At 44.6% G+C, this 25,084-nt stretch overlaps 1 protein-coding gene across 1 annotated transcript in view; it reads right to left on the bottom strand.

Moving 5' to 3' along the window:
• Positions 1 to 24,285, bottom strand: part of ADRA1B (adrenoceptor alpha 1B) — a 39,553-nt gene extending 15,268 nt beyond the window's left edge. Inside the window, exon 1 of the mRNA XM_006138144.5 lies at positions 22,912 to 24,285. Within this exon, the coding sequence (XP_006138206.4) occupies positions 22,912 to 23,884 (973 nt within the window). The 5' untranslated portion in view covers positions 23,885 to 24,285. The remainder of the gene's footprint in view (positions 1 to 22,911) is intronic.
• Positions 24,286 to 25,084: the final 799 nt, after the last annotated feature.

Raw genomic sequence — 25,084 nt, 5'->3', positions numbered from 1 at the left:
TTCCTCTCATTCCTTTCTTCTCTTCATTTTATCATTTTTGCCTGCTCTCTATTACTTCTCTTCCTATCTCATTTTCCCCTCTAACTTACTAGTTTTCTATTTTCTAATTACCTTTTTCTTTTTACAGTTTATCATTTTCCATTAGCCTAGCATCCATCAGTAATCCTATGTTAAAGTAGTATTAAATGCAATTTAATTACAGGCAGTCCCCGATTTACGCGGATCCGACTTACGTCGGATCCGCAGTTACGAACGGGGCTGCCCCAGAGTACACGGACTGCGGGACCTCGCGGTCCTGCCGCCCGTGTACTCTGGGGCTTTCTCTGTGTCTCCCTGGTCTGCAGACCAGGAAGACGCAGAGCAAAGCCGTGGAGGGGCTCGGGCAGCCCAGGGGCGCCTGGGCTGCCCGAGCCTCCCCACCCGCGGCTTTGCAAAGCTGTGGGGAAGCCGGCAGCGGAGCAGTCCAGGCGCGCCTGGGCTGCCTCGCTGCCCGAGCCCCCCCCCCCCCCCAGCTTTGCAAAGCCGCGGGGGGGCTCGGGCAGCGAGGCAGCCCAGGCGCGCCTGGACTGCTCCGCTGCCGGCTTCCCCGCGGCTTTGCAAAGCTGCGGGGGGGGGGGGGGGGGGGGGGGGGGGCTCGGGCAGCGAGGCAGCCCAGGCGCGCCTGGACTGCTCCGCTGCCGGCTTCCCCGCGGCTTTGCAAAGCTGCGGGGGGGGGGGGGGGGGGGGGCTCGGGCAGCGAGGCAGCCCAGGCGCGCCTGGACTGCTCCGCTGCCGGCTTCCCCGCGGCTTTGCAAAGCTGCGGGGGGGGGGGGGGGGGGGGGGGGGGGCTCGGGCAGCGAGGCAGCCCAGGCGCGCCTGGACTGCTCCGCTGCTGGCTTCCCCGAGGCTTTGCAAAGCCGTGGGGGAAGCCGGCAGCGGGACAGCCCAGACGCCCCGCGGCTGTCCCGCTGCCGGCGTCCTCAGAGGCTTTGCTCCCCATCTCCCTGGTCTGCTGGTCTCCAGCAGACCAGGGAGATGGGGAACAAAGGCACGGAGGACCCAGGCGGCGGGACCGCGGTGCATCTCAGTCCGCCGCCCTTGTCTTCCTGGTCTGCTGGGGTGGGGGTGGGGGCGCAGCTAGTACGCCCCCCCCAGCAGACTAGGCTTTTTTCCGGATGCCTGTGGCAGAGCAGCTGGGGTGCTGCCGGTTGGTCCCGCAGCGCCACTCTGGGCGCTACTGGTCCAACCCAGCAGCACCCCAGCTGCTCTGGTCCTGATTCAGCCGCTGCTGGTCAGTTTCTGCAGCTGCTGAATCAGGACGCCTGGGGCAGAGCAGATGGGGTGCTGCTGGGTTGGTCCAGTAGTGCCGAGGAGCGGCGCTACTGGAGCAACCCAGCAGCACCCCAGCTGCTCTGCCCCAGGCGTCCTGATTTAGCCGCTGCTGAAACTGACCAGCGCTGACTACAGGAAGCCCGAGGCAGAGTTGCTCTGCCCCGGGCTTCCTGGAATCAGCTGCTGATCAATTTCAGCAGCAGCTGACTTGGGGACGCTTGGGGTTCTTAAGTTGATTCTGTATGTAAGTCAGAACTGGCGGTCAGTTTCAGCAGCGGCTGAATCTGGACGCCAGTTCCGACTTACATACAGATTCAACTTAAGAACAAACCTACAGTCCCTAGTACGTAACCCGGGGACTGCCTGTACTCTTTATTACAGTAGAAACACCTAGCCTGTCCAAACGGATGAAGTCTGGAGATTAGTAATTTTCTATCTAGGCAGATGTATGATCACACAGTAAGAAAGGTTTTGGGGATGGATGATTTATAGGCTCTCAGACCTCATATTTTCTAGTTATTATAACAGGAACATATTAAACTTATAAAAATTTGGTTTCATATACAACAGGACCCAGTTAGAGAAATATATCTCTATTGTCAATTATAGGAACAAATGATTCCATCCATCCATTCAGAAGTAGGATGTTGATGTGGAATTGCCATTATTCTAATAGAGCATTTCTTACAGTGAAATGTGGTGTGAAGAATAAACTTGATACTGTAGTCAGAAACTGTCACTGGACAGATATTTTAAAAAAAGATTAAACCAAAGCACATAACAGCACTTAGTAACTATTTGAGTAGGACTGTAGTCCAGTATATGGTCATTTTGGAAAAAGAAAAATGAAGAGTTTCAAGTTTCAAACACAGAATCAGAGGGTTCTAAAGACAACACTGTCACCTTCCTGTGTGAATGGGATAGGATTAGTTGTGGGGGTAGTTACTGCTTATTTAAAACATGAATGGTAGAATCTGATGCTATTTTTAAACTTCCCAGTGATGTTGTGGGGCAGGTATAAAAGAAATATAATTAGTAGGTACAGCGAGGCTGAGTGAAGCAGAGAAGGGAAATTCCACTTCATGAAGGATTTTGAGATTTTGAAATTTGGTTTCATTCCAGATTGGAAAAAGACCTCTGAACAGTCTGAAGAAAAAAACTGTGAAAGAAAAATAATATTAACCAAAATGTATACTATAATGCAGTGTTTCTCAACCTTTTTTTTTAATAAAGTACCCTTTAAAAAAAGTTATAAGTACCCCCAGTACCTACAGTTTTCAAACACACACAATTTTTGTTTACCATTGCAACACATTTGTTTAGACAACTTAATTGTAGCTGGGCAGGTGATGAAATTTTTGGGTGTAAAAAGTACAAAAATAATAAAGTGCTGTAAAGTTTAAAACAAAAATTCCGTTTTCTCCAAATTTCAGTTTTGTTGATGTACCCCCCAGATTTCTCTCAAGTACCCCCAAGGGTAATCATACCTCTGGCTGAGAAACACTGCTATGATGCAACATTTAGAAAAAATTGAAACAAAAAGGTAGCTTAAAAATTAGAAAGGTTTGTTCCAACAGTGTCAAAATGGGATGTTCCGATGTTGTCTGATCTTTTGTCTCCCTGGTTTGCTCCTTAGTGAAATTTAAGTGAAACTGCTCAAGTTCATGGAAGCATTCAATTTTGAGGGTACAGTAATACGTCCTCTTACTGAAAAAGGTTCTGCCCAAATATTTTGAATGTATTGTAGAAGAGAGATGTTTCCAGTGTCACACAGTGAGTGGGGCTCAAAGCCCAGACTAGAACCCTATTCATCTCTTTTCCAGTCTTCTGCTCTCTATCTCATGCTGCCCCACTAAATAAGGATCAACTAGAAGCCAAGTTCTTATTACTGTAGTTAGTTATGGCATTATGCTAGCAGTGAGAAAAACTTGGTTTTATGGGGCTGAAAGTCAAAGCTTCTGACCTGAAAAAGGCAATGTTAAGCTAAGTAACAATAAATCAATATTGCATTTGCCTAAAGGAAAAGGGAGATACTACAGTGCATGGTAATTAGTTCTTATTGGATAGAGGGGAAGCATGGAAACTAGCTATTACTGGAACCATTGTGAGTGTGAATTTACTGAATGCAGGAAGACACACTGAACTTCGTTACTTTGCTACAGTCCTTCTTACAATGTAGTTGGCCAAATCAGCATACCAAGGTTTTAATGTTAATTGGATTCTTGAAGCTTCTGATTTTATTTTTTTTTGCCTCCAACATTCAGTATTTGTTTACATTCCCCTGAACTTATTTAAAATTGACCCCCTCAATTTACAAACATTTGTTAATTGAAGTCACAGACAGAGGGTCTGTTATCTATCTTAGGGTACATCTAGACTACAGAGCTTTTCTGGGATACCAGCGGTATCCAAGGAATGCGTCTGCTTTTCTGAAAAAAATGTTGGAAAAGTGGATGCGTTTTGTCGGCATCCCTGTAAACCTCATTTTGCAAGGAAGAAGGGATGTTCCAAAAGAGGGTTTTTTCTGACATTTGGCCCTGTGTAGACAAGCTAAATGTTGGAAAAGCCTCTTTTGGAAGAAAAGCAGAAAAAGATATGCAAATTGCAAACTGCAATTTGGGTATCTTTTCAGACTTTTCTTTGTAGTGTAGACAAAGCCTCCAGGGGTTATGAATGATGCAAACTCATGCTCTCACTCTGTTACAATTTGGAAATGCAACCTGTGCAAGCCAGTATACATTGTCAGCATCATTAAACAGCCAATGGCATTTACCCACACAGAGCTGCATCTGTATTCTTTGTGCACCCAAATGCCACAGGGATTTCTATGGGAGTACAGGGTGTACAGGGAATGCAGAATCAGAGAGTACTCTGTACCAACACTTTGGTAAATATGACAAAAAGCTCTGGCAAGGATAGTCCCTGCTTTCTGGCAGCCTGGAGTAGCTTTGCTTTTTGTTTTCTTAGTCTAATGAAAATCCACATAAAATCCTTCTCTTATTCACACCATCTATCTGTGATTAATGGGGTGCCAAATTCCAAATGAACAACTCACCCTGCAAACACAGTAGGATTTCATTCTGCACTATAAAAGGCTCCAGGTCTAGGGACTGGCCTACACTAGCCAAAGTAAGATCAATTCTTCACATCCAGTGAAACGTCACTGGACAACACAATAGTGGAAGCTGTAGTGCAGACAGAGTTCACTCCTATTTACAATTGTGTTTAGCCCTGTCTTCACATTTCAGTGGTGGCTGATAGGATCCTTATGTGTCCCAAGTGCTGCAGGCAGTGACAGGATGGAGTAAATAAGGGTATGTCTACACTACCCTCCTAGTTCGAACTAGGAGGGTAATGTATGCATACCGCACTTGCTAATGAAGCCCGGGATTTGAATTTCCCGGGCTTCATTAGCATAAGCGGGGAGCCGCCATTTTTAAATCCCCGCTGCTTCGAACCCCGTGTAGCGCGGCTACACGGGGCTCGAACTAGGTAGTTCGGACTAGGGTGCCTATTCCGAACTACCGGTACACCTCGTTTCACGAGGAGTACCGGTAGTTCAGAATAGGACCCTAGTCCGAACTACCTAGTTCGAGCCCCGTGTAGCCGCGCTACACGGGGTTCGAAGCAGCGGGGATTTAAAAATGGCGGCTCCCCGCTTATGCTAATGAAGCCCGGGAAATTCAAATCCCGGGCTTCATTAGCAAGTGCGGTATGCATACATTACCCCGCTAGTTCGGGGTAGTGTAGACATACCCTAAGATTCTGCTCCCACCCATCTACATCTTTATCAGTCCCCTGCCATTCACCCTCTCAGTCCTGGCATGTAAAAGAGGCACTGGAAATGACCAATAATAACTCTCCTAACATGACAGAGAGTCAGTGGTTGGCACATTCTGTGGTGCCATCTAGGGCCTGGGGCTAGCTCTCAGGTCCCACCCTGTGATTCATGCTCCTTGGATGGTCAGTCCTCCCATGTAGATCTTCAAATGAAGGACTCTGTCACAGTACAAAACATTATTGTTTAAGACATGGCTCAAGATCTGAATTTAAGAATGTTATGGTACTATAGTCGATTTGAAAATAGGGACTCAGAATTGTTTGGCAGCAGGAAAAACAATGGAAGCTTTTTCATTTGGGTGAAAGGAAGGAGGAAAGAAGGAAAGAAAGAGGAAGTCAATATCTTCAATAAAATACCACTTGGAATTCTTTGTGCCTCATCTGTAATATTGTAGCTATCTGCAGAAAAGCAGGATGTTTTGTGGACAGCAGAAATTCTTTCAAGTTCACTCTCCCTTTTATTTACATGCTGTCAAAACAGCCCTTGAAAAATGCATTCAGGGAAATCCAAACAAAAACTTAATGCAAATAGAAATCTGTCAGCCAAATCCTGTTCTGGTGTAATCACTGCACCTCCACTGAAGCCAATGGAACTAGGCTGATCTATATGCACTAGGAATCTGGGCCTTTATATTCAAGTTGTTTTTCTCTCCAGCTAGCCAGACGTTCATTTATGGAATTTTTATGTTTTAACATACTGGTTTTAGGGCCTGGCCTTACTCCCATTGAAGCCATTGGGGGTTAAATGGGGACACGAGTCTGATATTATTTATTATTAACCAGAGCAAAACAATTTTGCAGCTCTGGGAGAGCCTATGGTGAAGGCTTGCACTTGTTTTGCAAAGGGTTAGTCAATTAGGTATGTCTACACTACAGCGTTAATTTGAGTTAACTTAATTCGAAATAGTTAATTCGAATTAAGCTAATTCGAATTAACGCATCTACACACAAAACCTATTTTGAAATAGTGTTTTGCTATTTCAAAATAGCTCATCCACACTAAGTGGACCCTGAACCGAAGTTAAGGCTGGCCAGAACCAGTGCCGGCAGGGCTTCAGGTTAGGACCCAGTGTGTGGGGCTGCTGCCTGAGGCTAACTGAGCTCCGTGCTTAAAGGGACCCTATCCCCACCTGGACAGACAATTCTCAGGGTTCCCCACTTGCTTGTCTACCTCAATGAGGGACAGCAAAGCAGTCCTGTCTTGGAGTGCCCTGAGAGCCTGCACTCAGGACACCACAGCACTCGGCCACATGGAGCCAGAGTTGCCCCTGCGCACACCGGTGCATCTTGTGGAGTTGTTGCCATCAGCCCGGCTGCACTTGCTGCAGACTGCCATCCGGGGGGGGGTGTGTGTCCATCGGGGGGCTGTCAGGATCCAGGAGGCCCTGCAGGAGAGCGTTCACCCTGAGGAACCTTCAGAGCCACCCTGGTCCTCCCCACCAGAGGCTTGTGCCCCATTCCTCCCTCACCTCCTTCCACTTACCCCTCTCTAGCCCCCCTTCCTGATGTCAAACAAAAGACACATATGTTCAAAAATAGAAACTGGGTTTATTGAACAAAAATGGGGGAGGGGAGGAACCTCTGAGGAGACTGGGAAAAGAAGGCGGGAGAGGGGAAGAGAGAGGGTGGGAGAGGGGAGGGGGAAACCTGGGAGGAGAGAGCTGGAAAGGGGAAGCAAGGGGAAGGGAAGCTCAGGGCCCAGGATTGGGGGTCTCGCCGGACCAACTTGATTTTCATGCAAACCTGCTCCTGGGTTCACATGTGGCCTTTGGTGGCCAGGCTGGCAGCTATCCTGCCATAGACGGCTGCGTTCCTCCATCTAGTGCTGAGATCATGGATGTTGGGGGCATCCCTCCCAAACCTGAATAAGGTCCATGATCTCCACCCTGGACTAGGAAGGCGCTCGCCTTCTGCAGCCCCTGTCAGGCTCCTGGGAGCTGGCAGACTGCTCCTGGGGAAAGGTGGGTGGCTGGCTGCCAGTGGCTTGCTGGCTCATGTTTTGGGGCCTCTGGGCTGGCAGGCTTGGAGCTGGCAAAGGCACTGTGGCCAGGGTCTACCACTTTAATGGCTCCGGGGCTGGGGGAGAAGAGAGTAAGTTTTCCTGGTTGTTCCCAGAGTGGCCACCAGGGCTCCCTGGGAAGGGCTGGATGCTCCCTATTTTGAATTAAGTGTCTACACAGCACTTAATTTGAAATAGCTATTTCAAATTTGGCATTACTCCTCATAGAATGAGGTTTATCAAATTCAAATTAAAGGCTCCATTATTTCGAATGAATTTTGAAATAGCGGTTTGCATGTATAGACGCTATTAAAGTTAATTCGAAATAACAGGTGTTATTTCAAATTAACTTTGCAGTGTAGACATTCCCTTAGGGAAAAGCTTGTGTAAATCTGCTGACATTTCATTTATTATCCTTCTGCATTTTCAAGTACTGGATTTGCTTTATCAACATTTTTTAGTGTTCTTATATTTGATTTATAACCTAATCATTCTTTCTTGGATGCCTTTGGTAAAGGATAACATGTTAGTGAGGGGACCTAATAGCAGAGCTATAGAGAGGTTATCTCAGCTTCCATTCTCAACTCTGATACTCACACCTCAATGATTATGGCTTTTTAATTAAACAGGTTAGTGCACAGGTTTTTAGGGCTTAGCACAAAACCCACTGAAGTACAGTAATTGAAAATACCCCTATAGATTTCACTGGATTTTGGATCAGCCTGTTTGTTCAGATGCTGCTAAACATTGTACTTTTTGCTCCTGACCTTAACGTAATAGAGTGATCAACACATATGTCCACTGCTCTGCTGGGTGTTGATAGCAATGTTCCCTACTAGAAAAATCACTTTTTTCCTCTGTTTAATTTTAATAGCTGCCGAATGGTTAAATTCCCAAAATACTTTGAATCGTCTGGTTGAATAAAGTATGCAACTGCTCAACAGAGAAATATATTGCCCTAGACCAATGTTCTCTCTCATCTGTTTCATTCATATGTGGATTTTCTCCATACAATTTCAAAGCATGTGCAAATGTGCACACCAGTAGAAACAAAAATCCTAGTTGTGGGCACTCTTATCAGCTGGGTGCCTTTTTAATCTGTCCTGAATGGCTGCACAAGTGCACAGTTTACAAGGAACACTTTGCCAGACAATAAGAAGATATTCCCTTCTGCAGATTTTTTCCCTTCTGCATGTAGCCCTTCTGCCGGGTAGGCCTGGCAGGAACCAGGGCTGGGTTCAATATCTTGGGGTCAATCTCACAAAGAACCGGCTCGAGCCCCCACCCAGTGATCTGGGAAATTCACGCACCCCTGGGCGCCTCTGAGAGGCAATGCTTCCCCACTCGCAAGCACTGATGGCATGTTTTACAGTTCCCACATTTAGGGGTAGTATGATTAGTGACCCCCACAACAGTCCCAAATTATATACAATTCTCCACATTCCATTCCAACACTGACCCTCCATCAGCCCTGGCTGAATGGGATTTACATAGCCACACCATGGATTCTCTCCTGAGCAGTATTTACATGTCAACAGTTAACAGTTAATTACCTTGTAGAGCTAAACAACTGTAGTGGGCACACCCACCCCTCCTTTCAGCTGGCTGACAGCAAGCAGCAGTTCAGCCCCTGCTTACATCCTCCCCCCAGTCAAAAATTTGCCGTCCCGGCAAAATATGTTCCTGATTATACCAGCAACGTGAGTTCTCTTCAAAGGGTCTAAGGAACCCCACTATGGCCTCTACCAGCCTGTGTGCCAGGTGTATCACATCCTCACTAACCACTCCTGGTGCATTGTAAGTTAGCCTGTTCACTGGTTTTATAACCCTATCACGCCTATCGAGCACAGGCACAGCAGGAACTGTGGGGACTTCTTCTGGGGGTAGGGCTGACAAGGGGTTATGTGTAGGTACCCTCTCTTCAGATACATGCCGTTGCACCTCTTGTTGAGATGCTGGGATGTCCAGGGCACTGGGGACACCTTCCCCTGGAACATACTCTCTGTCCACTGACACAGGTGTGTCATCACAAGCCTGTTCCTCTCCCAGAAGTTCTGAAGATGTAGATGGGACAAACTCATCCTCCGAGGTTTGTCTAGGTGAGTACACCGAACCTCCTTCCACAGGCCTAAATGCCTCAGCCATAGGATTCAGAGCCAAAGAAGTGGAGCTCTCTCCATGTCTCATTGATGGAGTCCGGAATCTGGTCTGCATCCCAGTATACTCAATGGGATCATCTTCCTCTTCAGATTCACTCTCAACGGTGCTGGGTAGAGGCAGATTAGCTTCACAGGACTCACCACACATGATGGGTGGTTGACTTGGCCGGACACTTCTTTTTCGCTGAGGCCCCATGTCATGATCCATTTCGTAAGGAGCGCCTACCAATTCTCCCACAGGCAGCAGAAGGTTCCGATGTACTGTTTTTACTTGCCCTGGCCCAGTTTCTGGTTTAATCTTGTAGACCGGTAGATCTCTAAGTTTTTCCACCACCCGGTAAGGCATTGCCTTCCATCTGTCGGCAATCTTGTGTTTGCCAGCAATACCCATATTTCGTAGCAGAACTCTGTCCCCAGGTTGGAGCTCTTGTGGGCGCACTCGTGCATCATATCGGTGTTTATTACGGTCTGCATTTTTCCGGGCAGCTGCAGTAGCCAAGCGATAGGCATTCTGCAGTTTTTCTCGTAATCGGGAGACATATTGCAAGTGTGTCTCATAACTCTCGCCATCTCCTGATACTCCAAAGCATATGTCTATAGGCAGCATCGGCTCTCGTCCAAACATCATGAAGAATGGGGTGACCCCTATAGCATCATTTCTTGTAGCATTGTAGGCATGCACCAAAAATGCAACATGCTGGCTCCAGGATGCTTTCTGGTCTGGGCGTAAAGTCCCCAGCATATTTAGTAGAGTCCGATTGAACCGCTCAGGCTGAGGGTCACCTTGGGGGTGGTAAGGTGTTGTTCTGGACTTCTTAACTCCGGACAATCGTAGCACCTCCTTCAGGAGGTGACTCTCAAAGTCCCTCCCCTGGTCAGAATGTATCCGAGTTGGGAGACCATACACTGAAAAATATCTTTCCCACAAAACTCGTGCCACAGTAGTGGCTCGCTGGTCACGTGTGGGATATGCCTGTGCATATCGGGTATAATGGTCAGTCACTACTAAAATGTTCCCCATATTTTTCCTGTCCACTTCTAAAGACAAGAAATCGATACACACCAGCTCCAAAGGCCTGCTGGTGGTGATATTCTCCAGATAAGCAGCTCTGGTAGGCAGAGTTTTCCTATGAACACATCGGGCGCAGGTCTCACATTTTTTTCGTACATCTTCAGCCATTCGGGGCCAGTAAAACCTACTACGGATAAGTTCCAGGGTTTTCTCCATTCCCAAATGCCCAAAATCATCATGCAGGGCTCTCATGGCCAAGGCTCTGTACTCTTTTGGTAGCACTAGTTGCGTTCGTCGATTTTGCAAAGGATCTACGGTGATCCGGTGCAGCACCCCCTGTATTAGTTCCAGTTTGCACCACTCCCGCAACAGTAGCTTACCCTCAGGGGTGGATGTGGCAACTGCACTAGGGCTTTTCCCTTCTCTTTTTGCAAGTAGTGTGTTACGGATGTCGACATCTTGCAGCTGTGCTCTCTGCCAGTCAGAAGCATTGAGCCTGGGCAAGGGGGACTGGTCCAACATAATGTAGTTCACGGAGACAGAGGGTACACTCTCAGGGGGTAGGCCCAGTGTTTCTGCAACACACCCATGAGGACTCTCATGTGCCTTGGATTTCTGATAACTACCGTTGCAGATAGCTCTCACTCCGTCTACAGGAATCTCACCAATTTCTGTTGGCTGTGGACGTCGAGACAACGCATCTGCATCTACATTGTTTCTCCCTGATCGGTACTGTATGCTGAACTCATAGCTGGCCAGGGCGGCCACCCATCGTTGTCCAGTAGCATCCAGCTTAGCACTTGTCAGTACATAAGTCAGTGGGTTGTTGTCTGTCCATACCTGGAAATTAGCACCGTACAAATAGTCCCGAAATTTCTCAGTGATGGCCCACTTCAAGGCCAGGAACTCCAACTTGTGGATGGGGTAACGACTTTCACTGTCAGACAGCCCTCGGCTGGCAAAGGCCACAGGTTTACGGTTGCCGTTCACATCTTGGTACAAGACTGCTCCCAAACCATCCAAACTGGCGTCTGTATGTAGGAGGAATGGCTTGTTTGGGTCAGCAAAAACTAAGACTGGAGCATGAGTTAGACAGCTAATGATCTCTCGGAAAGCCCTTTCACATCCCTCATCCCATCGTGGTCCAAAAGGCTCTAGGGGGCCATATTGTCTTGGATTGGGAGGTCGTGGGGGTCTCCCCTTATTCTTGGTCTTAGCTTTCCTCTTGATGGCCGGGTATCCCCTGGTAAGATCATTCAGAGGCTTTACAATGGTGGCATAATTCTTCACAAACCTCCGATAGTAGCCACTAAATCCAAGGAAAGTCTTAAGCTCTCTGTAGTTTCTGGGGCGCGGCCAGGTAGTGAGTGCTTCTACTTTATCCGGATCGGTACTCACACCTTCTTGGGACACAATATGACCAACATACTTCACTGATGTTCGGCAGAATTGACACTTATCAATGGAAAGTTTCAGCCCGTGGGCCTCCAACCTGTCAAGTACTTTAAGAAGTCTCTCTTCATGCTCTTCCAAGGTCCTTCCAAATACAATCAGATCATCCAAATAGACCAAGACTTGCAGTAAGTTCATATCCCCTACAACTTTCTCCATGAGGCGCTGGAATGTGGCGGGGGCCCCAGAGATCCCTTGAGGCATGCGTTCAAACTGATAAAACCCCAATGGGCAGATGAAGGCGGTCTTCTCCTTGTCCTCTGCTCCCAAGGGGATCTGGTAGTATCCACTTCGAAGATCCAATACTGAGAACCACTGGCTTCCCAATAAACAATCTAATGCATCTTCTACTCGGGGCATTGTGTACTGGTCAACCACAGTACGGCGGTTCAGGGTGCGGTAGTCAATACACATCCGAATTTTCCCATTCTTTTTTCGGACTACCACAATGGGTGAAGCATAGGGGCTGTGGGACTCGGAAATGATGCCAGTTGCAGCCAGTTCCTGAAGGTGATGTCGCACATCATCCATCTCTGAAAGTGCAATTTTTCTAGATCTCTCCCTGAAAGGTCGGGGATCATGTAGTCTGATGTTATGCTCAACCCCTTTGGCACACCCCACATCCCACTCATGCAGTGAGAATACCTTGGGTCTTTCAGAGAGCTTCTTCCTCAGGCGATCCTTCCACTCTTCGTCCAAGGGTGAATCTCCAAAGTCAAACCTTGATGGATCTATAGTCTGAACGTGCGGTTCACACTGGGGACTCACAATCGATTCAGTCTCGAAAAGATCTGCTATCTTTTGCCCTTGATTCACAATAATATCACGACTTGTTTCATTCGCAATCAGTACTGTGACTGTGTCCTGGGATGCTGCTGGTAAAGTTATAACTCCACAGGGGACCAGGACCCCATCAGGAAGCTCTCCCTCAGTTGGTTGTTCTACCATGGCGAACATTCGTTTATTGCCTTTCAGCCAGGTGCTCATGACGAGCACTTCCTGCTCTGTCCTTGCAGGCACTACTAAAGGGTTTGTGCCTGCATACCTTAGAGTACCCATTGGTAGCTCAGACATCTCCTGTTTAGCATCTTCAATCTTCCTATAGGCTTCAGCACAAAGGGTATGGATCATCAGGGTATCCAGATATTGGTCCCCAGCCCGTCGTCTGCAGTATTCTGCAAGCACCTTGAAGAGACTGGAGTTGGTCCCTATCAGTACTGACACATCAGGGACCCCTTTAGGGTCAGGGCATATCAAGGCTACTGTGTCCACCTCTTCTCTTACCCCTGCCACCTCCTCAGGGAATTCCAAATGCACTATGACATACCCTTTGTAGGGATATTCGTTCATGCTGAGACCACACAGGCCAAGGCCAGTCAATGGCTGGATAGGCAGGTGCCTGAGCACCTGTTGGTAGAATGACTGGAATATAATTGTCACCTGAGATCCGGTATCAAGCACTGCTTTGCACTCCGCCCCTTCAATCCTTACAGTGACCTCTGCTCGAGGCCCTATCAGTCCTGAAGGGATCCTAGCTGAGTGGTCTTTTCTGGGGAATCCGTCAAATCCTGGGGGTCTGGGTGGTCCCTGTCCCCCAACCGTCTCATGACTGATTCTCAGCTTTCCATTAACTAAACTGGGGTTTTCCTCATTTGGGCAATGTGCAGCCCTGTGCCCATCTTGACCACACCGGTAGCAGAAGAATGATCCTCTCCTCTTTTGGCTGGGTGGGATGGCAGCTCCAGGCGCTGACTTATCCATCACCACAGCCTGAGGTTCCTCATCCCTGCAAATCCGCGCTTGGTCAATGGCTCTCTGCAACTCACCAATCCGTTCTGTCAGGACCTGAACTTGCTGGGCAATGTCTCCTCTGGTGTTCACCATGAGCACACCGGCTGTTTGTCGGGGTGCAGCGCTGGTTGGCTTAGGCCTCTGGGCCTCCCAAAGCCCACTGGTAGCCTGCCTTTCTTCCTCCTCTCTGACCTCCTTTATCAGTTGGGAGTACGCAGGGGGGTGTTCCAGTCGTTCTCTTAGCCGGAGGTGTAGTAGAATCGGGCTGTAATATGGAGTTCCTCTTACAATTTGAGCCAATCTGGTCTGGTCCATCTGCTCAGCAGTCACGGCTCCCCTAATGACAGCTCTCTGCAGCAACTTCTCCAACCTCTGTACATAGGCTGAGAGCTTCTCTCCTCGGTGCTGCTTAGCATTGAGAAAGTTACAAAAACTGTCTTCAGGACCCTCCATGCTCCCAAAGGTGTGAGTGAGGGCCTCTAGGCAGTCCTTTACACTGACCTCAGGGTTAGTGAGCTTCAAGGTGCGAATCACATCTAAAGCTGGGCCCCGGAGACTGTCTACTAAACATCTTCGTTTTTCTCTGTCTGGCACAGCCCAATGCTCTAGCATTTCAGTGGTGTGTTCCAGCCAGGGTTCAAACTCCTCTTCCCCAGGGAATAATCTTAACTTACAATAGGAGCTTGCCATAGCATGGGATAGCACACATTTCTCCAAGATTTGCCCCAGGGCTTTTGCCCAATCATCTGCTGAGGTTGCTGCCTCTGAGCTAGAGGCTTCTGGGCCAGGGCCCAACAAACCTGACAGACAAGCCATGATACAAACAGTAATGCCCTCAAATACAAATCACAATTATTTCCCACAACAGCAACTCACTCAACATGTGCTTGCGAGGGGTACTGACCCAGTTTATCCCGGACGAGCCCCCAAAATGTAGCCCTTCTGCCGGGTAGGCCTGGCAGGAACCAGGGCTGGGTTCAATATCTTGGGGTCAATCTCACAAAGAACCGGCTCGAGCCCCCACCCAGTGATCTGGGAAATTCACGCACCCCTGGGCGCCTCTGAGAGGCAATGCTTCCCCACTCGCAAGCACTGATGGCATGTTTTACAGTTCCCACATTTAGGGGTAGTATGATTAGTGACCCCCACAACAGTCCCAAATTATATACAATTCTCCACATTCCATTCCAACACTGACCCTCCATCAGCCCTGGCTGAATGGGATTTACATAGCCACACCATGGATTCTCTCCTGAGCAGTATTTACATGTCAACAGTTAACAGTTAATTACCTTGTAGAGCTAAACAACTGTAGTGGGCACACCCACCCCTCCTTTCAGCTGGCTGACAGCAAGCAGCAGTTCAGCCCCTGCTTACATGCAGAATCATTAGCATTTTTATCGAGGCCACTTGGTATCACTGGATATCAGAGCCTCTTGTCCCGTGATGTGTGTTTTAGAATTTGTAGTGTTTAGTGATGCTATTTATCTTTCATTACTGTCAATACTTTCCCTTATATTCAAACTTTGTATTTTACTTGCATATTTACTTCTGTGTGATGATGTATTTTAATATTTGCATGTTTGTTATCAAATGCCCCAAATATAAGTTAATGAATAAAAGAAGCATCCAATCCCCTGATGTGCATACAATCTCAGGTATTTTGACAAATACCTTTGCTTTGAAAAATAAAACATTGAAAGCAAAGTAACAAATTACTTTAAGTGTTTTGGATGAAATTCACCCCTGTGCAAAAGGGTCTGAAGAGCTCTTAGTGGAACTTGAGCGGCATATATAGGCCGTATGCTGCAATGAATCATATTGAGAAGGGCAAGTACTCCATACATGACAACTTGCACTGGGCGTCTGCAGTAACTGTACATCATTATCTTTGGGTTCGTGTGTACTGATCAGAGAATAGACAGAACTGTTTCATCCTGCAATTTGAACTACTGAACTTTGTTCCAAATATCTGGGCTGAAACTGAGCATATGATTAATTGCTAGATATACTTTTTTAAAGAACTGAAACACTATGGGTATGTCTACACTACCCCGCTAGTTCGAACTAGCGGGGTAATGTAGGCATACCGCACTTGCAAATGAAGCCCGGGATTTGAATTTCCCGGGCTTCATTTGCATAAGCCGGGTGCCGCCATTTTAAAATCCCGGCTGGTTCGAACCCCGTGCCGCGTGGCTACACGCGGCACGAACTAGGTAGTTCGAACTAGGCTTCCTAGTTCGAACTACCGTTACTTCTCGTGGAATGAGGAGTAACGGTAGTTCGAACTAGGAAGCCTAGTTCGAACTACCTAGTTCGTGCCGCGTGTAGCCGCGCAGCACGGGGTTCGAACCAGCCGGGATTTAAAAATGGCGGCGCCCGGCTTATGCAAATGAAGCCCGGGAAATTCAAATCCCGGGCTTCATTTGCAAGTGCGGTATGCCTACATTACCCTCCTAGTTCGAATTAGGAGGGTAGTGTAGACATACCCTATATGACACTGAACGGTCAATTTGAGGGCACCAATCTTAAACGTCTAGACTAAAGAGGGCGAGAGGAAGAATGAGGCCTAAAACCTTTAGGAGCCCATACGTCCAAAGCCACCCTGAAGCCTTTGATAAAATGTCATTTCCATGGAAAGATATGAGGCCTGATCCTCAAGTCCCAGTACACTGGGAATGCAGAATCAGGCCCAAAATAACACAGCCCTACATTGCTATGGTTTACTTCCATATTGATAGCTTCTAGGACCCTTACCACTATTACTAATTTTATTGTCAGATTTTGAAAGCCTACTGAAAAAGGCTTTTTTTTTTTTTTTAAGGAATACATCTTGATGTTTTCTTTTACACATCAGGTCTCATATTTCAGCCACAGATGTCAATGGGAATTTTGCACTTGATTTCAGTGGATGCAGAATCAAAGTTTATTTAAAAAACAGGACTATGTAGCACTTTAAAGACTAACAAGATGGTTTATGAGGTGATGAGCTTTCATCACCTCATAAACCATCTTGTTAGTCTTTAAAGTGCTACAGAGTCCTGTTTTTTGCTTCAGCTACACCAGACTAAGACGGCTACATTTCTATCAAAGTTTATTTAAGTCTGCTATGGCTAGATCCTTGTACCCTTGTGGAGCCCCAGTAAAGACAAGTGGCGGTACTGCTATATTACATGTTAATTTTTAGTAGTGGTGGTGGTGGGGTTTTTCCTTGCAACATATGCTATGTGGCATATATAAGTTTTACAGTTGGGCTTTTCAAAGGAGACTGCAGGTGTTGGGTGCAAAATTCATATTAGTTAAATTGTGAGTTGAATGCCTAATTTATGTACACTCCTTTAGAAAGCCCAGCCTAATGATTCACCTGATAGAATTAACATTGAGCTACAACTTGCAACAGGTCTGCAAGCTGCAATTCAGTGTTATTTCTATCAAGTGAATTGTTAGGCAGTGCTTTCCAAAAACTGTATCCTGTACAGCCGTTTCCCTGTATGCATTTCTTATTACCCATGCAATGGCTCAAAACTGGTTCAACCTTATGACTTCTTTTACAACTACTCTAGCTAAAAATGGTCTACTTTTATTTGACATTTTTCAACAGTGAGTGTTGCAGGTGTTCCTGGAACCTTTGAATATTTTTAGGCGGGGGCAAGAGAGATTTATTTTGAACTAACCAAGATATTTACATTTCAATTTATGTTGCTGAGTTGTGGAACTACCAATTGCCTTGGCAGCATATGTGCCTTAATTGTCTTCATTATAGTGCATCACATTATTCTGAATATCACAATAGCTGGCTGTATAAACTGAGTGTTTATGAACATGCACAATATAATGTAAGTGTTGTTTACATGAAAGAATGTCTAGTGCCTCATGGGGAAAAAACCTTTGCACATTATTCCGATTGGAAACTGTTCTGACATATGTATCATTATATACTTAATGCTGGAAGAAACATAGCCCAGTGGTTAGACCTAGGTGTGGGCATCAAACAATCAGGGCTCTATTTCTCATAATAACTAGTTGTATGATGCATAACAAATCACAACCTCTGTGCCTTAATTCCCCTGATTGTAAAGGCTTTGAAAGCCTTGGTTAAAAAGCACTATGTAAATGCAAAATATTATTTCTCTTCCTTAATCTTTATTACAAGGAGCACACTATTAACAACAAATCCTTGTTTCTCAAGAATTCTTCTCATCCTGCTGTGTATTCCTGCCACCCAGTGCCTAATGCAATAATCCTTTGTTTGGGACAGCACAACAGGTAGCTGTGGAAATTATTGCTATGTCACAAACAAAGGATTAGAACTTCAACTGGGGAACAAGGAGCAGGAGCTGGGGAAATTTTGAGAAGCACTTATTTATGTACAAGTAGAATCATTTGTCAAGGCAATATTTTTCAGTGTCCCAGGATTCCAGCATAATCTTACAATTATAAAGTGTTTCAAGATGCATTGAGTCAGATTCTGATCCGTTTCACATGACTGCAAATCCAGAATTGCTGTATTTTATATCCATATGTATAATGTAGTCATGTTATCACCGAATGAACTGTGAGGGGGAAAGCGGGATGAGTGCAAAGGAGCATTCAGGTAGATACGACTAGAAATAATGGCATGGACTCACTTATGAATGGGGAAAATGTAGAAATTAAACAGAAATTTTCAGGGAAGTAGAAGAAGGTGCTTAAAAAACGAGATTGGACCCAGTAGTAGAAAACGTACTGTAGATAACAATGTTGTCTTGATAGGGATGTGACCTACATAACAGGCCTGTCCACCTTCAACTTTTATGCATTTTCAAAGCACTGCCGAGGTGCTGTTAACTATGTGTTTTTATTAAAGCTGAGGGAAGTTGCACTGAGAAACCTCTAAATATTGTCTCCCCTCCAGTCCGAGTGTCTAACAATAAATAAAATATAACTTCCACTAGAAAGTGCCATCACGAAAGACTTGGGTGGCTTAGGACACATTTGATATCTAGAGACTTCAAAGTGCAACTTGACCACCTATGGAAGGTCTTCTGAAAAATGTTCAGTTCCGTGGAGAGTACAATGGCAAAATGAAATGGTATCAGTGCAGTAAACTAACGTTTAAAAAACTGCAAAAGAAATTAGGTGCAAAACAACAAAAATATATTAGTATAAAATTAAAGTCTTGGATTCAAGTAATCAAAGCAAGGAGAAACTCTGATTTAAAACAATATTGCAAACAAACTTTTCAAAACCATATTAAGTGTTTTTTCTCTTTTTGCCCCCTCGAACATTAGTCATGTACTAAGAAAAGCTTTCTCCTTTCTTTTTGTACCTCATTCATTCAGTGACCCTCAATATAAATAACTATCCATCAATGTGAAACAAATATGTATTGTCAAACAAATAGAACTGTGATATCTCCGAGGGTATGTCTACGCTGCAGAGTTTTTTAGAAAAAAGTTCACTTATGTCCACACTGCAATCACGTTCTTTAAAAAAAAATAATCAAAAGAACAGAGGGGTTTTTCTAGCTTTGGTAATCCTCTTTCTTCGAGGAAAAATGTGTGGACAGGGAAGAGGGAGTTCTTTTGAGAGAAGAGGAAAGAGGAAAAAGCACAGATGCCCTGGTGGCCACTCTGTCCATAGTAGTTACAGCTGAAATGCAAGATTGTGTCCATTCAGTGCGGATGCTATCTTTTGAAAAAGCTTTTTCGATGTGCTTTGGCTGTGTGGACACTCTCTTTCAGAAGACTTTTTTGGAAGATCTGTTCCGGAAAACCTTTTCCTAAAGAAGCCTGCACTCTAGACATAGCCTGAATGAATTAAGGAAGAAGATCAGGTGAATTAGGATGTGATATAGCTTCTGTTTCTGGTGGTAACAATAATTGAAAAAGAAATAGAAGAAAAGTACTTAGCAGTTACATAGGCTTGGGGATCAGAGCATTGAACAAGGTTTTGGGCTCCTAGAATGGGTTGTCAGAGATATGAGACTGCAATCACAGAAGACTGTATTGCTATATTAAAATTACAGAACATTAGCGTACTGATGAATATGTACACCCTCTGACAGGAATGGACACCGCTAACAAAAAGCATCTTATAACCAACCAAAGTAGTAGCACTTCAGTATCCCAATAAAAGGTCCAATCCTGTGAGGTGCCAAATTCTCTCAACTTCTCATTTTGTTCAATGGGACTGCGTCTAGACCGGCATGATTTTGCGCAAATACTTTTAACGGAAAAGTTTTTCCGTTAAAAGTATTTGCGCAAGAGAGCGTCTATACTGGCATGTGCCTTTGCACAAAAGCATCCGTGCCAGTGTAGACGCTCTCTTGCTCAAGACAGCTCTGATGGCCATTTTAGCCATCGGGCTTTCTTGTGCAAGAAATTAACGTTGCTGTCTACACTGGCCCTCTGGCGCAAGAATACTTGTGCAAGGAGGCTTATCCCTGAGCGGAAGCATCAGAGTATTTGTGCAAGAACCACTGATTTCGTGCATTACAAAGTCAGTGTTCTTGCGCAAATATTTGCAGACAGTGTAGACAGGTGGCAAGATTTTGCACAAAAGCGACTGCTTTTGCACAAAATCATGCCAGTCTAGACGCAGCCCGGGAGTTGTGGAAGCTTAGCACCTCCCAGGATGAGCCCAGGTCCCAGAAAAACAGTTTTCAGCCAGACAGCTTCTCCTCAGCCTCTTTCCAACTCTGAATCGTTGGCTATGTCTGCACTGCAGAGAAAAGTTGGGAAAAGATCTGCAAATTACAAACTGCAATTTGTGTATCTTTTTTTGCTTTTTTCCCAAAAGACTCTTTGTCAAAATTTGGCCAGTCTACACGGGGCCAAATTTCAGAAAAAAATCCTCTTTCAGAACATCCCTTATTCCTCTCACGGAGAGGAATACAGGGATGCCGAAAGAACATGTCCACTCTTTTGGAAATTGTTCTGAAAAAGCAGATGCGTTCCTTGGACGTGGCAGAGTTTTTCCGGGATACCTCCAGAATCCCAGAAAAGCTTTGCAGTCTAGACAGAGCCTCTTGTCTCCAAACAAACCACAATCCTCTGTGAGTTTTTGATCAGTCACTCCACTTGCAACATCCTGAACTCACGGAGACAATAGGTGAATTGATGTTTTAAATTCCTCACTCAAATTTCTTACGCCATAATTCATCAGCCATTCCATGTGTGAGTTGGGAGCCTGCAGCAGCTTTTCACCTTTCTCAAGGCAAACACTGATTTATGCCAAATGAGGATCTGGCCCTTTACATTTAAGTAGGCCAGGATATAGCAGTGATTTTTTTTGTAAGGTTCTTACAGGAACTTACGCAGAAAGGAACTGAGCTAATTCCTTTTATCAGAAGGGACTGAATCACTGGATTTTACTGCATGACTTATTTAGACTGTTGTACTTTGTAAATATGCTTTGCACAACACATTTACATATGCATGAAATATGTATTTTCCCAGTGATGTGGAACTTTCTAGGACAGAGGACAATGTTTGACACAAGGGGTGTAGAATTCAGGAAACCTTAACTCAGAATTTCCCTGCCTTTTTAGGCTTGTCACATCTATGTTTTTGAAGGTTTTTACATGAGCCAAGTTATCCCAATTTTCACCATCTGATAATCTAGCATAAAAATTACACATACATAATTTGATCTAGTAAAAATTATAAACTTAAAATTTTTAACAAGCACCTCTAGGTCTTTAGGGCCATTTAGAGACAATTTGTTCAGCAGGAGTCAGGGAAACATAGGTGAAATATATTAACAAATTATTTAGATTATCACAATCCCTGGACTAGAAATATTTTGCTTTATATTGACTGAGTACATATAAGACACAGAATCTTGAGAAAGCTATTTTCTACCTCTTTCCATAGTTAGCTGGTTGGATCATTTGTTTTGTGTTAAAGCTGATTTTGGGCAGATTTTAGAAAAGAAGTTTTAAGAATTCTGTGCTAAGAATCAATGCCCACAAAACAGACATTAGACAGGATCACAAAGAAAAAACAGTTGCTTGTCATTTCAGCCAGAAAGGGCACTGTCTCAATGACCTGCTAACCTGCATCCTACTTCAGAAGACATTCAAATCTGCACTTGAAAGGGAATCCTCTGAACTGGCATTCATGCTAAAATTCGACACTCTCCGCAGGGGACTTAACAAAGACTCCAGCTATCTTACCCATTACCAAGATAGCTTCCCCAATTATCACCTCTAATACTATTAACTCACAGACATCTACCCTTCCCCACCTCTAATATCATTAACTCACTGGCATTCACCTTCCTTCCCCCCCCCCCCGCATCCCCCTTCTGTTCTGTAATGTGATTTGTCCTTTTCATATGTGTTCATTTTTTTAAATTGTATCCTTTGGTATATATGGCTGTGACTATTTTCTTCCACTATTTGATCTGAGGAAGTGGGTCTGGCCCATGAAAGCTCATCATCTAATAAACCATCTTGTTAGTCTTTAAAGTGCTACATAGTTCTGTATTTTGTTTCAGCTACACCAGACTAACACGGCTACATTTCTATCACTGTGCTAAGAGGTAGTGAGATGTTTTACTGTGATGCTGTTTCAAAGTGGTAAGTAATATGAAGGACTAAAAGAGAGACTATCAAAAGGATTTCAGGAATGCAGCCCTGTGTAAGATTATGTAGGATGCTTTGCTAACAGCTCTAGTTAAATTTACATAGTTTTAGGGCATTTTAAAATGAAAGAATTGATTGCTGAAAGTTCCAGCTGAAGCCTCTTCAAGGTCCAATCTAAAAGATCCAAGGGAAACTTTCCCTTGGCTTTGGATCAGACCTCAAAAGCAGACATGCAGTCAACTCACAGCTCATGGACACAAATCTAGATTTTGAATACTCCATCTTCAGAGGTGTTTGGAGCTTTGGATCAAGCCGTTTCTAAAAATGTTATAAACTTGTCTGTATTATTAACAGCGGACAGTATAACATGCTAAGAAGCTTTGCATAACATCTGAATGGGCTGCCTGCATCTCTTGAAAATGTAATTGCTGCTATTCAGCATGCTACAAAAGTGTCCATGAAACATTTTTAAATAAAACACTTACAAATAAAACACTTAATGTAAAGTATTAAGAAAAGATATGTAAAGGTTTTATCCATGTGCCACCTGTCTACCTGATAACTGGGCTGGTTTCTTGCAGGCTGCAGACATGGCAAAGTTTTTGCATGACTTTCAGTTAAGAAGAGTGCCCGAGGGAAATTATGATGTTGTATCCAGCTAGCTATCTATATTTCTAAAGCATTCGTCTTTCTGTCATCTAGACAAGATTCAGCTAATTTTTATCTGATATTTCAGTAATAAACAATTGACCCCCCCATCCCTTCATTCCCAACTTACCTAGAGGCAGAACTATGAAGAAAGGTAGCCAGCACAAGATAAACATGCCAACTACAATTCCCAAGGTCTTGGCTGCCTTCTTTTCTCGAGAGAATTTAAAAAGTTTGAAAGCTACAGAGTTCCTGGTATGGTGCCCTTTGGCTTTGGTGCTGTTGAAAGTGTCTTCATGAATGTTCCGGGAGTGAATCCTTAAGGTCAGCTCCTTGGAATTACACATTTCTTTCATTACCCCAGCTTCCAGGTTTTTAGTTGTCCTTTTAGCCACTATGTAGACTCTACAATACATCACCAGGATGACAATCAGAGGAATATAAAAGGACCCCAAAGAAGAAAACAAGGCATAGAAAGGTTCTTCAGTGATGCGGCACTCTTTATCGTCCTGGGGTGCTGGTTCCTTCCAGCCCAGAAGAGGCCCAATGGAAATTACCATGGAGAGGACCCAGACACTAATGAGAGCAAGAATTGCTTTCCTTCTAGTTACTAAAGTTGGATACTGAAGTGAATAACTCACACCTATATATCTATCTATAGAAATTGCACACAGGCTTAAGATAGAGGCAGTACAGCACATCACATCAACTGCTGCCCAGATATCACAAAATATCCTCCCTAAAACCCAATAGCCAAGAATTTCTAGTGTAGCAGAAAACGGAAGGACAGTAAAACTCAGTAACAAGTCTGCTATTGCAAGATTAACTATGAAGTAGTTTGTAGGGATTCTTAAATGCCTATTGCAAGCTACAGAGAGAATTACCAAGATGTTACCTACTATAGCAAAGAGAATGATGGCACCTAGGACAAGCCCCACAATTATAGCTCTAGTGATATCCAAGGCAGGTAAATTCAGATCACTTGCTGACTGATTTGAGCTGTTTGCAGTGAGACTCCCATTACTCAGTACAGAGTAGTTCAAATATCCAGATAATGATGAATTGTAGTTTTCATCAAGGTAGGTATTCATCTTAAAAATCATCCTCCATAGCAAGCTGTAACTGGATCCCTTGGACAGTCACAAAAGTAGTTAAGGTCTGTTGAAAGTTATCTCTCCACCCAACAACTTGCTGCAAGGCAAAACCCAGTTTCAGCTTGAGAACTCATCTCCACTCTAGGTTACAAGCCACCAGCATGCAGAGTTTGCACAGCATAGAATCCTCTGAAGCTTGTCAAAAAGTAATAGGATGCTCAACTTGGTTAATTTCCCCTATCAGTTCATTTAAAGAGATGGAACTCTTACAGAAAGTCTCAGAATAGCAGTTTGGATCATAAGGTCTCTGAAACAAAAGAAAGATTTACTATTCTCTCTTGTGCATTTGTGGCTTTGTTGGAAGGATGCCCCGGCATCATACGTCTCCAAGAAGCGTTTGTAAGCATTTAGGCAGCTCAGCATGGAGTGGCTGCCTTTGCTTACGTTGGCTGCTGTAATGACATCACGAGAGCCGGAACACATAACAGCACTAGAGGGCAATGCAGTTTAAGTTAAAATTGAAAATCCAAATGTCAAAGCTAAGCAAATGAAATATATCTATCTTAATTAAAGCATTTGCCACATAGAAGCTTGGATTGGAAACTTTAAAAATATAGTTTCATTATCTGAGAAAAATATACTTAATGGCATGTGAAGAAAAAGCAATTTCAATTCAAAATGTGGTAACACGCTCAGACTCGCTCACTAAATAAGTATTTCCTAGTTTATTTTGTTACCAAAATGAATCATAAGCTATTTGACAAATCTAATGCTATTTGACAAATACCTTGTAACAATGAATACATGGCTTTGGGAAGTGCAGCATTTATGGATTTTATGGTAAAATATGAACAGACTTAGTATTCAGAAGTGAAACAGAATTGCACAAGGTAGTTCATTTCAAAAGCTGTTTTCTCCTGTACATTAGGAAAAAAAAATCCAGGTGATGAAACTCAGGATCTATGGCAAAAGCTTTGATGATGATTCTGTGTTGTATTATTCTCGATCCCTCTCTCTTTTTAGACCCCAGTTTTGTTAGCCACTGAGTGCTGTCAACTCTGTTTGAAATTAATGGCAATGGAGGGTGCTCAGTACTTTTTAGCTGTTATTCAATGTGCTGAGACACCTTGTTGCAGCTGTTACCTCAAACTGTGAGTTCTTTGGGACAGAACTTGTTATTTTTTAGGCACAGCGGAGTACACTGTATGT

Source organism: Pelodiscus sinensis, chromosome 16 (assembly GCF_052426305.1).
Source record: "Pelodiscus sinensis isolate ZL-2025 chromosome 16, ASM5242630v1, whole genome shotgun sequence".
NCBI lineage: Eukaryota > Metazoa > Chordata > Testudines > Trionychidae > Pelodiscus > Pelodiscus sinensis.
The sequence above is the reverse complement of the archived record's forward strand: the minus strand, read 5'-3'. Positions and strand labels throughout refer to the sequence as shown.